This window comes from Cinclus cinclus, chromosome 1, assembly GCF_963662255.1.
Source record: "Cinclus cinclus chromosome 1, bCinCin1.1, whole genome shotgun sequence".
NCBI lineage: Eukaryota > Metazoa > Chordata > Aves > Passeriformes > Cinclidae > Cinclus > Cinclus cinclus.
The window spans coordinates 21,096,338-21,111,133 of record NC_085046.1 but is presented as its reverse complement, the minus strand read 5'-3'; the positions used below and the strand labels follow the sequence as shown (position 1 = coordinate 21,111,133).

Below are 14,796 nucleotides of genomic sequence, written 5' to 3'. Positions count from 1 at the left end.
AACACAAGCCACTAGGTCTTTGCTAAGTGGTTCTTGCAATTTCTAGACAATTTATCATCTTTTTTGAACAAATGTATAATTTTTGACCAAATTAATATATATATTACATATTATTTACCTTATCTGGGTAAATAATAGGTGGATAATTACCATCAATATTAAAAGCCTACTTTCTATCAAAAAAGCATCAAAAATTAAAAGCAAATTTAAAAAATACACATCCAGCTGGCATCTGCAATGACAGACACCCACAAAATGTACAGACACCCACAGCACATATGGCATCCACATGCAGGACCATCATTTAGCTGTTTCTGGCCTGCAGCAGCTAGGGCAACCACAAATACAGCAAAAACAACCATCAGCAAATTATCACATTACCATTGTTATTTCTTTTCCACCTCTCAGGCAGCAGAGTCTGCTTTGAATGATTTTAAAATTTCATCTTCTCTTGTTAGATGTGAATTTTCAGGCTGCTGTTCACAAACAGGATGTGACAGGCCATGAATCAAGTAAGGTACAAGGAACCAGTGGCAGTTCTGTCATTCCCTTGCTCCACTGCACCCCATTTGCCAACCTTAGCTAACCTTCACTCATCCATCTGCACTGCAACAACTGCTTTCTAATCAAAGGACTAATGACACCCTAGTTTTCTGATTCTCACCCATTACATCATTAAATGCAAAGAACATTCTACAGCATTTTATTATTCCTGCTTGTTAACAACATAGCTACATATGTCATCCTTTGGATCTCTATACAGAGTATAACCAAGTCTTCTATATGACCATATGCTGGTACCAGAAGAGAATTAGTGAGTAAGAAAGAATATAAAAAGCCTAACTTGGATTTCTAAATGCACATATATTAAATGTAACATATTTCATTAAAATATAGCCACTTCATAGACCATCAGAGCCAAAATGACTATATTGTTTCAGTTTGGTTTGGCTTTTAACTGCTAGGTACATTGCACCATATCGACTTGGTCTGGGAGATTTCCTCTCTTTAACACATCTCTAAGATAAACAACTACAAGCTAATGTGTTTCTAAGGTGACCCTGGACCACAGTTATTCCCTGACAGAAACTGTTAATGTGGATTTAAGGGAGAAAATATACATGCATAAATTAATATGAAAAATGTTACACAGATGTAACTGCTCCACAAGACACATGATGCAAACTCAGAAACTTACCACGAAATTTAAGCTCAAGTGCAACCAAGTGTATCTCAAGAGCACTTCAAACCTACCAAGATACCAAGACATTCTGGATAGCCTGACAAACTCATCCCTTTCCAGAAACTGCATCCCTTCCTGATCCATGTCTGTGTCACACCACACACTGTGGGCTGCTGCTGAAAATGAAGAGTTCTGCCCCATCCTGGCCATGTCTTCCTACCTACTCTCCCTTGTCAGCTCATGTGGCTAGCCAGAAAGTCAGACCAGCAGCAGAAAATTAATCACCACTTGGAGTGGGCCTGGTTTTTGTCAGACAAATAAACTGATCTAAATAAACCACAGGTTAGATGAAACAGAAAGAAGTCAAAGGGGACACTCAAAAGAGAGAATGAAGAGGAAGACAGATTCTCCCCTCAGCCAAAAATCTCATCCACTGTAACAAAAAGCTGCACCTTAAGAATTCTAGACAATGCATTTTTAAGGGTTACAGTTCTTCTAAACATCTGGTTAAGAACCACAATTTAAAGAAATGGATTTTTTAAAGTCTTGGCTCTACGTTATCGTTAAGCACATCTACCTAGTGAATAGGTAAAATGGCCAGCTGCAAAGGAGCTTACATTCATAGACATTTGTCAATTAAAGAACCCAAGGAGAGGAAATAAGTACTTTTCCATCTATACCACCTCAGTCAAACAGAAGTAACAAGGACACTTGCAAAGGCTTCCCTAAACCACAGAAGTTAGACAATCAATTACATTATTCAGTTCTCAAACCCAGCAATTCTCTCAGAAAATGTGAGGCTTTTGCAACAACCATCAGCTTGACACATCAGTGGCTGACAACTGAGTCATTAAAGAGGAGTTCCTGGAGACCAGAAGATGCACTCAAAGCAGAACATGAACAAGAGCCAGGAAAGGAGAATCGAACAACTTAATGGAAGAGCACAATGCAATGCCTCCGACACAATCAAAAAGTTCTGAAATTTTTATGTCATGCAACTGAAGAAGAAAAATACCAATAACAGCTCTGAAACTAGCTGCAGTACTTCAGGTGCAATTTCTAGTGGTGCATAAATTGCACTGGACCTGCAAGGCCCGCTACAGAAAACACAAAGCATCCCATGCACATAATGCAACTCTGCAGAGCTAACTTCTGTTAAAGATTGTGAGGTTTAAGCATGTCAGTGAATGTCTGAAAGGAATCAAGAGTAAATGGAGTGGAAAAGGTTATTTCAAACCACTAAGCACAGAGAGATGCTTTATCTAAAGCAAAGATTATAAGCTTGAATTCTACAAAAACAAAAGTGGTATGCAAACCTTCCTGCCAAACCAAGAGCAATGTGATTCCAATTATTTTAAATCACCTGCTCCATGCCTCAGAGATCACTTCAGTAACAGAGGAGATGGACAATCAGTACCAAATATGACTATTACTACAGAGAAACACAACAGAATAATGATGTCCCTTTGGTACTCCTGCTGTGGTTCAGCCTTCTCCAGAAACCGGCCCCAAAGAATGAGCACCTGTGAAGGGAGCAAATGTACATGAACTACAACTAACACACATCACCACAGATCAACATCAGTGCACTGCTCTGCAGCTAACCTTTTATATATTTCTATGATTTTCATTTCAAACAGGGCAAGTATCTTAACCACCAGTGAAACATTTACAAGCCATGCACTTTATTGAATAATGAAACAAACAAGAATTTCAAATAGAAAAATTTAGACATTTTCCTCACATTGTGTATAATTAGTTGAGCATTGAAAGCAGCACAGTAACATGATGAATAAGATTTTTCCTCAAAAAATAAGGAAAAATAATTAAAAACACGTTGTGATGCAAAGTGCAATTCCTCATAACATGTTTCTTCCTTGAGAAGTATCCTTAATAAAGCACTTAGATACATTTTTATAAGTTTTCCTGGAAGAGACAACAAAAATTTCTGTCAAAAAAGAACAAAGTCTCATATAAAATCAAGAAGAAAATCCTATTTATATGTTTGCCCTTTGATGTAAAAAAATTTCTATTTACTACTATATATAGCATTGTAGTTTCTAATTAAAAGATTCTGATCAAATTTGTAGATTTGAAAGAAAAGCATCAAGAGAATCAAGAGATAAAATAACACAGGACGTTACAGGAAGAAAAAGCTTTAGAAGTGTGCTTCAGAGATTGCAAGAACAATGAGATTTTATAGCAGACATTTGGTGAGTCGGTCAAATTTACAGAATAATTGATTCCTTAGATATAAATTTAATTTCTCCCCCCCCATTTCATAGAACAGAAACCTCAGCTTGTTGACAGTCCCTTAAGTGTGTATGAAATAATATAAGTTATCTTAAGTCCATTAAGGACAGAAATAAGCTAATGGGAAATCAAAATAAATGTATTTATGAAATTAAATGAAAAATACACTAAAATTTAATGCAGATTTACCTACATTTGCTGTTTTGAAAATAATCATTACAAAAAAATTTATGCTACAGTAGAGAAATGCAGTGCCAATTAGCACTCTATAAAAGAACACACAAAAAGTACACACTCTAAAAAGACAATCTGCAGTCTCAGCTTTCTTGTAATAAATTCAGAGTTCTGCAGAATATTGTTGCTTTATGTAAAATAAGAAATCTGTTTTAAAATTACATTTTCACTGTACTGGGAAAAAAATAATTAAAACTTTGCTAAGACACAAAATTCAGAAATAAGCCTAGCTCTAATACTAAAAATATGTATCCCAAGTGAAAGAATCTTCTTTCAAAAATACACAATAAAATATAACTGCAACATTATTTCCTCAGGCCCTTTCTACTGCCATTTGAAAATATCTAATTTTAATCAAAAGTTCAGTATCACTGAACTGGATCCACATGTCATAGCATATTGAACAACTGCAAAATCTCTTTTTTTTACATTCCTTAGCATTCTCATAATACTTATAGGCATTCATTTACTGTATCAATCATCATTATCTGACATCATGCAAGCTCTCTCTTTTTATCCAATGCATAAATCTAAATCTCTTTGGGGCATTTGGTGGGGCAGAGTTTATTTAATGAAAATACTGCAGAATAGAATCATGGTTTGATGAAAACACTTTTACAACTTCCTCTTTGGGGCACATTTAGTAAGTCCATTATTTATTCTGAAGAAAAGCTAGAAATAAGAAAATATTTTAACAGATGTATGTTCATTTTTTAGTCCTGGATCACACATCTGTCCTCCATGCCAAGTGAGGGCAGAGCACAGGGAGAACTAGAGTGTACACCATCAGCTAGAGCGTAGTGCCAAGGCCCAGTTCCTTGTGGTCATAAACATGACCTAAAATAGCTTTTCTCCCTATAAACATCATAGCATCAATGAACTCAAACTCAGAAGCAAGAACCACTTGTACCTCTAAAATGCCAGTAATTAATCTTCCCAGCAGGGGAAGAAATCACAACAACCCCCCCTAGTTTTTCCATTTGTGTGTTTGAATACAGAGACTGCTTGAATTTGCTCAATATATATGGGGGAAGAGCACAAGGGGAAAAAAGTCCCAAGCACAAACTGGCACAAGATGTCACACAAGTGTCACTGCTCCAAGCATGGATCCTTCTGAGGACCCCTGAAAGCTTCTCTTCCTGCTCTCCTTCCTCACCTCCATTTCATCTTTCTCAAAAATTCACCCAAGGTTAACTGTTAAGTGGAACAATGAAGTCAGGAAAACTACTGGGCTGTCACTGCTAGCAAATTTAGCACAAGCTACGATTAGGTCTCACATATCTAATAGGACAAACTTGAGTAATTGGGTGGGCAAGATGCTGCTTCCCAAGAGGCAATCTAACACTTGTTCCCAGCATCAGTAAAGCCCTGTGGCACCAGATCTCACATTGGTTGTGCTTTTAAGTGTAGAGGATGATGTTAATTTGATTCTGAGATTTTGTTTATAAGTTTTGATTTCCTGTGGGACTAATTACTGCAAGTCTTCAAATCACTGTGAAAGGAAGAACTGCAAGAACTTTTGGGAAGTCTTTTTCTGCCCTCTTTTTCTGAAATGGAAGCAGAAAGGATACATGAACAAAAGCTTATATACAAGTACAGTGCTAGAGGTCTTAAATATACCACTCCTGCAGCAAAACCAGAAAATTGTTGATGGCTCAACTTCATGTTTTTAAAATGTGCCCAGAAATCTTCTTCATCAAGTACTAATGGCTAGAGAAATTGTGATCAAACAGGTTGTTAAAAGTGTGAGTAATCAATTACAGGGTTCCATATAGAAAACAAAGACAGTCGTGAATGAAAATTTGAAAAGTTCAGAATCTTTTCCTGCCATAATTCATAAAAAAGTATGATGACCATTGAAGATCACAAGTCTAAAACTAAGACAGGAAGCAGAGCAAAGACTCACCCTGTGACCCAGAAACACCAGTTTCCATTGCTCCCCACAGTGGCTGTAATTTTCAGAAAGCCAGATCTAACAGGAAAAGCAACGCCTAGGAGTCAGAAAAAATAGTCCAGCAGCACTAGTGCAACGTGTTCTATCTGCATCACTCAGCAGCCCAGGACCTGGCTGCAGTCAGAGGTGGAAACTACTTTGTGAACAAACATGAGATCAGAGGGAAAGAACTCCAACAAGGACAATCTATCCCCAGTAAAATACCCCCTCTCCCTGGCAGTTTCAAGCGGGCAGAAACCAAAGGAGATGCTAAAGGAGACGCTACTCGTGCACAGCTGCAGAGTGAGAGGCAAACAACCAACACAGCCCCCATCTGCAGGGGCACAGAGCACACAAGGGCAGCACTGCACATGCTGTGGGCAACCCTTGAGCGTGAACCCATCTGCAGCTCTGTGTCATCTCTCTGGAGAAAGGACTATTGTCCAAGAACACCATTTAGGCAAGAAGGAAAACTCAACAGATCCAACAGTCCGGGAGGAGTGAAGGCATTTCCTTTGCTGAAGCAGATGGTTCCTTGAGGTCATTTTTAGCTATGTGTTTTTCAAGCTCTGAAAGGAATCAATAACATTTAAAGGCACACTTTTCAGCGTCTCTTGTAGTCTTCAGAAAAGAAGGAACAGAGTTCCACTATGAGAAAAATCTACAAAAACCCTCCATTAAGCTGCCTTTACATTGCAAATAAAGCATTCAAATCTAGTAAAAAGAGTCCCCTCTAACTTTGCTCCATTATACCAGTATCAGTGACCAAACCTTTTTTCAGCAGCACAGTGACATATTTCAAACACCTTCTAATTTGTCTTACATTTAGTTTACATACAAATGAAAGCTTACTACCAAAAGATTAGCTCCGTCCACTGGAAGTAACAAGCACTCTTGACACCTAAAGCCTACCAACATGGTTAACTTCTCCCAGGAATGGACCCTGGACACCAACAGAAAGTTTGCCAACATCTTGTTAACATTAGAGGCTAACAAAAGCTTGACAAAACTTGCAGACTCTTAGGCATGCCAATACATTGCTCAATCAATTCCACAGATAATACTTTTTAAATATGACTCACCCTTTACATTCAAGTATCAAAGTCCTGCTTCAAGTAGAAAAGTGCAAGAAAAGCAAATTTCAAAACTCCTTTTCCCCTTGATACAGCCTTGGAGATCAAAATGAATCAACATTTTCACTGTATATATTTTCTGAAACAACTGATGAATGGACTTTTTTTATTCCCACCAAACTTGAGTTGAAATACTCTAAGGAGACATTTCTGGAACAGAGTGTATTCCTATATACTGCTATTCTTCTGGGCAATTTTTGAGCTGTAAGTAAGGACTCTAGCATCCACATTCCTAAACATCACACTTTCATTAGAAGGCATTTACCCACACAATTTTTTCTAAACTTTGTATTAATATCACATTCTGGAGTACACTTTTTCTAAAGCATGGTCCTTTGCTACAGTTTTCCGGTCTGGTAGCGCCCATTTCAGTTAAAAGCAAGGAAGAAAGAGAGACTTCACAGTGTATTTAGCATAAGTAGAGAAACCTGACCTGGTCAAATTACCAGATGAATCAACAGATTTCATTGTCTGGGGGCAAATGCACAGCAACAATGCCATGCTTTTAACTTATTGTAACTGAATCCAATTTTCAAGCTGGACTCCTAGTGACCCAACAGTTAAATCACCTCTACCTCATTTGCTGCTTTCCGTGATTTCTTCATAATTCTTTAATCTCAGGTGGCCCTGACTTTCCACTTGGATTTACCCAACCAGCCAAGCCCCATCATGGCAGTGCATGCCACAGCCTGGCAGAACACATCCTGACCACGTCTACGCGCACTTCAGCCACCTTTCTGTTCAGTGCTTAACAATAAATTTTCTGAGAAAAAAAACATAAGCCTTCCTTCGCACAGTCCTCCCACTAAAGTACTAAAAGCTTGCACAGATGTAATCTTCAGTGTCCAAAGCTCTCATCTGCACTGGACATGCTTCCATCTGAGGACAATGTTGTTCCGCATCCACGCTTGGCCATGGATCAGCACAGCTGCTGCTGCACAGTTCACCCCTGCAGCAATTATTTCTCCTCTGCAGATTAATGCAACTATTGCAGTGGCTTCAGAGGAGCACTATCAGGGAGCATCTGCAGCTATGAAGAGCTAAATTTCATGCGACAGATCTCTGCGATCCTGTATGTGCTCCAAAAGACATCTCCACAGAGCAGCATATCCATGCACTATCTAGGAGACAACTGGCAAGCCAGAGGAAAGAAGGTAACTAGAGGGGCATTGGAGGTTTTCTTGTTTGAAAGTTTGTTCCCCAGACAATCATAGCAAATTTGGCATTGTTTAAAATAAATTACACAAGTTAAAACTAGAGAAAAGGAAGACAGGATGGGAGTTACGGTAATTTTCGGAGACGTTGAATGGTTAACATGCAAGAAACAAACTAATACACTATTTCTAGAAAAAACAATACTGAAAAATATTATCTAGTCCTTTTTTTGTCTAGATGAAAACACTGAACTGTATCAGTAGATTAAGAGAAAGACTGCATAGGAAGACACCAAAATCCTGTGTCCAGTCTTGAGCCTCTGACAGTATTGGACTTCACCCTCTGTATCCACACTTACCCAGACTGAGAGAATACACATGGGCCTGGGCTGGCAACTAAATCATCTGACATGTGAGTTACTTCCCATGAAGCAGAAGAACAGTCTGCTTGGGAGGAGAGGCAGCCTTGGCTCAAACCCATGGGAGAGGAAGACAAGGATCCTCATCTTCCATCCTCTCCAGGGGAGAAACTCCAGGGGAGACAACAACAAGTGGAAGGACTTCAAACCTCAGCAGAGCTAACTGGAGAGGGAAAAACACTGAGCCAGTGCTAGCTAGAAGGACCCACAATTTAGAGAGCTGAACCTACCAGGCTTTTGAAGGTTTTACACAGTTTGATTGACCTTTAAGCAGTGTTTGACAGGATATCTGTGATAATGTTTTCACAAGCAGAGCCCTAAAAAAGTTGTTAGTTTTGAGTCACTTAAAGACTGGTATGATTATTGGGAAAACTACAAAAGGGACCTGAACTATCAGAAGGATAATATATCTACCATGACCTTTTAACACATACATCCATAATGCTCTTGTAGCAAATATTTCAGGGTGAATCTTAACTTCACAGGTAGTTCCTCCAGAATATGGCTAAATCCCATCAAAGTTTATCATGATACTGCTCAGGGTGCAACACACTTCTACACCATCCATGTGTTATAGCTGATACAGCTCATTAGCCACTGTAGAAGCCCCAAAACAGATAACACGGTGAAAGCATGGCAGAAAGAATACTTGGTGTGATCCTGTCCTGCACTCAGGGTCACCAACACAGACCAGGAGTGAATACAGACACATTCATCACCAGAGCTGGAAATCACTCTGTCAGACTTTGCAGTTGCTACATTAATCATGGCAACAAGCAAATGCTGGGAAAATACTTTCTACACAAATTGTTACATCTGAGCCTTTAAGATCCTTTTTGGCTGTATATAAGCCTGTTTTATGAAGCTAAGCCATAGCTTTAGAAATATCTCTCTTTTCCAGTCTGCTATGGCACTAGCATGAGAAAATGACAACATGAACTCAGAAGCAGCAGCTACCAGAGATTTTTTTGCTGGATGATTTTTGAACTTATACATTTACTGTCACAACAAATCTCATTATCAGACTTTTCCTGATATGAGCTTGCAAAGAAGGATAAGTTGGGAATTTGAACTATTATTTGCCTATAAAATACCAAAATACACTTGGAGTACTTCTATAAGAGGGTGTACCTGAAAGTGCCTCCTACATCAGAAATCAAAGGACACCCTCAATGCCCTTACATCATTCAACAAACTATTTACAGCAAAGTTTAGCTTTCAGCAGGTTTTTTTCCTTTTCAGGAAAGCAAGACCTGCATCAAGAGTATGAATATTTTAATCACCATTCACATATTCATAAAATAGTGCCATGTTGGTGAAGTATCTTATCATACTGCAGAACTGCATACACTGAACATACAGTAAAATATCACACACATTTTACCTAATGCCTTACAAACCTTAAGAGGGAACAAGGCAGGAAGAAAACCAAATTCAGCAATAAACCAAATGCATGTTATTACTCACTATAGCCCCTTTCCCAGTTTAGCCTCCTTCCCTTTGGTTTTGTGTTAGGACGAAAAGAAATCATGCCTAAGTTTCTTCAAGAGACAGAAGTCATTTGATTAAGTGGGCAGAAAAAGATTTTTTTAATCAGGCACTTTCTCATGACACTTCTCTTTTTCCAAGAGTCACCATCCATCTGTCCCAAACTCTAGAGATATTTCATAAGTTGCTCAACAGTCAGAGCTCTTTTTTTAAAGAAAAAAATTACTATTTGTTGGAGCTACCCAACACAGTAACATGCAACACCAACAAAAACTGACAGCTTCAGAAGAGAAAGCAAGAGTCAGCAATTTCAGAAGCACCTGCAAAGAACAGGGATAAGCTGTTTGAAGACTAGAGTGAAACAACAGGAAATCAGAGAATCCAATTGCAAAGACTAGGCAACATTTGAATAACTAATGAAGATTTCAAATCCAGAGGCTATGCAAATTCAGCATGACAGAGCAAAGCTTCTCTGAAATTGATTATTAGCAATAAGAAATCATTTAAGAAATCTGCAAGCCATGATTCCAAATAGGTGTACGCAATTGTATCATTTGCTCACAAGCAACGCAGGCGGCAGAAGACAAATAAGTTATTTACTGAAAACTACTGACTCACTCTGGACTACAAACAACATGCATTTCTGTGTCCAGATGCAGCTCAGTCCTGGAGTCCCTTCAGGCCAGACTCCCTACAACCAGGTCATCCCTTCACTCTCTCAGAAGGAATCCAGTGTACCTTCATGACAAGGGGCAATGAGCAAGTGAAAAAACAGAAGCTTGAGACACAGAAATTGCAATATCATGGATTTCTGGCACAACCAGAAGAGATGAGTGAATCTCAATCCATAGCAGGTCAGAACCCTGTTCCCATTGAAAATCACACCAAATCTCACTAATTTCCCTGTATCAAAAATGGATAATGATAACACAGGCAGTGCGGAGCAATACTTACATATTCCCACATTTTAAAAAAGAACATACCTACACCATATTGACTAAAGGAAAATATTATAAAACTTGTGGTTTCCCATGTGCTTCTTACAAGTTTAAAGGTTCCTTAAAAATGTCCCAGATGGGAACTGCCCTTCTTTCAAACACAAAAATATTAGATAAGTCTTCCCTGAATGCCCCTGACATAGAAGAATCTCATCTTCTAATACACTTATTTATGCAACAGTAAATTAGTTGTCCATTGCTAAAATTCTGGATTGCATACACGATAATATAATATTAGTGTATTTTCAGCTATATCTTATCTTGATTATTCTATACACTAAGTGCTGTGCAGCTGCTAGCAGGCATCCTTTGAGGAACAGAGAAATCAACATACAGGAGTGTCACAGATACTAGTAATGACTCTATTCTGCAATGGAATTAAAAGCAGAAGCCCAAAGTCACGTGAATTCTCCAGCATCCACTATATATGTACATTAAAACATTAATGTCATGAGCATGTAATAGCTTAACACATTTTCCTTGTGCTGTGTTGCGAGGTTCAGCAATCTTGGACAACTACAATTGTGAGCATATTAATTATGTTTTTTAGGCAATCACATTCTGGGTTTCTAAGATGAGTATATGGACTATTTCCTTTACTATTTAATAGTAAGGCATGCATGTAGAAAAGTCACTCAACTCTGATGGCAATGGCCCAAAAACCCCAAAACAAACAAAATGAAGGAAGTTGCTAGAGAAAAACCTCAACAAATGCTGAAAACAAACCATTATTTTTTAGAAATCTGCCATCCATCACTTCCCAGTCACTTCTGCCTTCAATTATCTCCTTTCACCCCCCTGTTCTCGTATTGCGCTCCTCTGGCTCAACTCCAACATAAGCCTGTTCTAAAACTCCTGATCTGCAAAGGCCATGCTTTTCTTCTGCATTCCTCTGCATGATCATCTTAATTTCCCTTTGTGCAGTTCTGAACTCAGGCTTGCATCCTTCTTGTTCAACTTCTGCCCTTTCTGCAGCTACAGCTTTCATCCAGGAATTAAAGGAATCCAATCCGATTTAATGCAGCTTCCTTCTCTCCAGCTTATCTGTCTCCCCCCCTGCCCCCCTTTTATCTTTATCCAATTCAAAACACAACTACATTGTTTTACATTAATTCAACTGCAGCCTTGTTGGCTAGTCCTCTGAATGCACCTTCCCATTCAGGTATCTTTGTTTTTCTAGACAAGGTTGCTAGTCTTTCACTCACCAGGGATTCTTCTTGAATGCCTTTACCTCCTCAAAGAAGCATGCTCCCTTAACTAATCCAGAAGGCCATTTGGTTTGAAATCTGTAGTCAAGACCTGCTTTTTTAACTCTCAAATACAGCTACTCAAAGACTATTAGCAATGGATAGAACATGGAGAGAGTCAGAGTGTATTTAATCATAAAACAAACAAATACATATGGAAATGTTATTGATGTAGAGGACACCTCTGTTCCCCTACTCTTTTTATGCCACTGACTGTGAACTCTTCAGGGCAGACATGGGTGTCTCTTCAAGAATGAGCAGAATCCAGTATCTTTATACTTAATGAGATGTTCACCAGACACCCAAAAGCACCATAAAAGTTCACTCTGTGAAGTTAGTCCATAAGTTTGATAATTACCCTCCTAAATGCAGCTCCTACACAACTTCACTTAAGCAAAGTCAGACATGCTGCTGGTCCATTACTGCCGAGCTGACTCAGATCCCTGGGCAAGGGATGCAATATCCTGCAATTAGGATGCAACATGCTCTGTGCCAGAATAACAGAAAATCTGTACAGCCTCGCTAGGTTCAGCCTGCTTGGCAATTTTTTATTATTTTTTTTTTGTCCAAAACACTGTAAGCTACTGTGAGTAACAACCACCAGGTACCATGGAAAAGGCTGGGAATACTTTAAGCAGCAGCAGGGAAACTTCTTGATCAAGAGTAAAAGTTGTAGAACCTTTCACTTTTACATCGGAGTTTTTACACATTAACATTGGTTTATTGTGGAGGTTGTTGTGAAATAAATGTATTTCACCCTTTCCAAACCACCTGTTACCTTTTGTTTTCTACTTAGACTAATATTCATACTAGCAACTTAATTAGATCAGAATGCCTTGAAAATTTTATGAGCATAAGATTTGGTGAATAAAAGCTGAGACATTCAGAAAAACAAAATCCATTAATTAGAGGTTTGTTCTGTAAAACCAGTATTTTAAGCCTAATATTGAAGCCAAATGCAACCATTACTAAGTTTAAAACAGACGCGTGACAAAGCGTTTGACTTTTTGGGGGTCTTCAAAGAATCCTGAAATGCCTGAAGGATCTTTTTTTTCTCCTTTGAACAAAGTACTATGAACTTTGAGATTCACATTTTATTGTACTGTAAATATGGTCTTCATATCTAAAAACATCTTTACATAGAGTAAGCTACATTCAGAGGCAAATACATTTGCTATGAAGAGCTTGTTTATTATTTAATTAAACAAATAGGATGCAAATTGTTGGTTCTTATACTTCATGGATTATAAAAAAAATGAGAATTTTTTCACCTAATTTGTTTTTTAAACACAGACTAGCCAATTAGAAAAGGAGGAAACAGAGGCCTGCAGCTCATCCTCTATGTCAGCAGTTACCTCAAATGCTCAGATTTTATGTTCTACATCTATAACAATATGGACTCAATGTCTCTTTCCTTCAGATGTAACAGCAATGTACCACCTTAAACAAAAGGGGTCAAGATGAAAGTCACTGCATGTTAATACAAGATGAGGTTGATTAAAGTTATAGGGATTGGTCTTCCTATAACAGAAATATGGTTTTTAACACAAATAGGGCCAGATTAATGGTTGGACTCCATGATCTTAGAAGTCTCTCCCAACCTTAATAATTCTATGATTCTATGGAATTTGGAAATATTTGCTGCCCGGGTTGGGTAGCAGGCAATAAGTTAAGTCCTGTGTTTAGTTCACATGTTACATTTCAAGCAATTCCCTTCCGATATACAATTTCTATTTTTTTAAATCACATCCGAGTCCACAGAACACCAACCCACGGTGCCCACGCTTCGGCCAGAAGCCGCAGCGCTTCAAGCCCCGCTGTCGCAAAGGCACCGCAACTTTCATTTTGGGCGCCCCGGCCGCCGCAGGCAGCGGGCTGTGCCCGCCCGGGCCCCGCTGCCGGCCGGGGGAGGGCATTAACAGGCACGGGGACCATCTTAACTAATTCGGGCGCCCTCGCACAGGACTGGCATTCCCCGCGCTCCTGCGGGAAACCGAGCCGCGCGTCGGGCCGAGCGCCGCTCCGCACCGAGCATCGCTCCGCACCGAGCATCGCTCCGCACCGAGCGCTATCCATCCTCCGGCGGTGCAAACCCCCTCGGCGGAGGGCGCGGCGATGCTCAGCACCGCCGGCCCCGGTCCCCCCGCCCGGCGCTTACCTGTGCCCGCGCCGCCTCGCTCCGCACCCGCGTGCTCAGCGCCGGCCACCGCGCCCCGCCGCCGCCCTCGCCGGAGACCAGCCGCAGGGGCCTGATGCTCTCTCGCTCCGCGAAGGGGCTCTGGCCCCGCCGCCCCGCCGCCGCCGCCGGCCCGGCGCCTCCTGCGCAGGGGAGAGGCACTGCTGTCACCCGGCTGAGCCCTCGCCCCCGGCGCGCAGGCTGCAGCGGGGGCTCCGTTTCCATGGGGCTCCGCAGCAGCCTCGGCGCCGCGTCCCCCCCTCCCCGCCGCCCCCGCACCGAGCGCCGCGGCGCTGCCCCGCCACCGCGACTCACCTGGGGCCGCTGTCAGGGCGCCGAGCGCCAGGCAGAGGAGGCAGGCGGCAGCCCGCATGGCGCTGCCCGCCGCCGAGCGCCGCCGGCCCCGCGCCTGCACGGGCGGGAGCGGGAGCGGGGGGGGCTGCGGGGCCGCGGCTGCCGCGGGGCCGGGGCTGGCGAGCTCCGCCCCGCCGCCGCGCCGAGCCCCCTGCCAGCGAGGAGATGGCGAGAGCCGGCGAAGCTCCCCGCAGAGCCAGCTCGGAAGAGGGAAGTGCTGGGAA

At 41.0% G+C, this 14,796-nt stretch overlaps 1 protein-coding gene across 1 annotated transcript in view; it reads right to left on the bottom strand.

The window, feature by feature from the left end:
• Positions 1-14,591, bottom strand: part of ADAM22 (ADAM metallopeptidase domain 22) — a 123,128-nt gene extending 108,537 nt beyond the window's left edge. The window contains exons 1-2 of the mRNA XM_062494725.1: positions 14,534-14,591; positions 14,201-14,358 (exon numbers count right to left, since the gene is read on the bottom strand). Of these exons, the coding sequence (XP_062350709.1) occupies positions 14,201-14,358; positions 14,534-14,591 (216 nt within the window). The remainder of the gene's footprint in view (positions 1-14,200; positions 14,359-14,533) is intronic.
• Between the last annotated feature and the right edge of the window lie 205 nt (positions 14,592-14,796).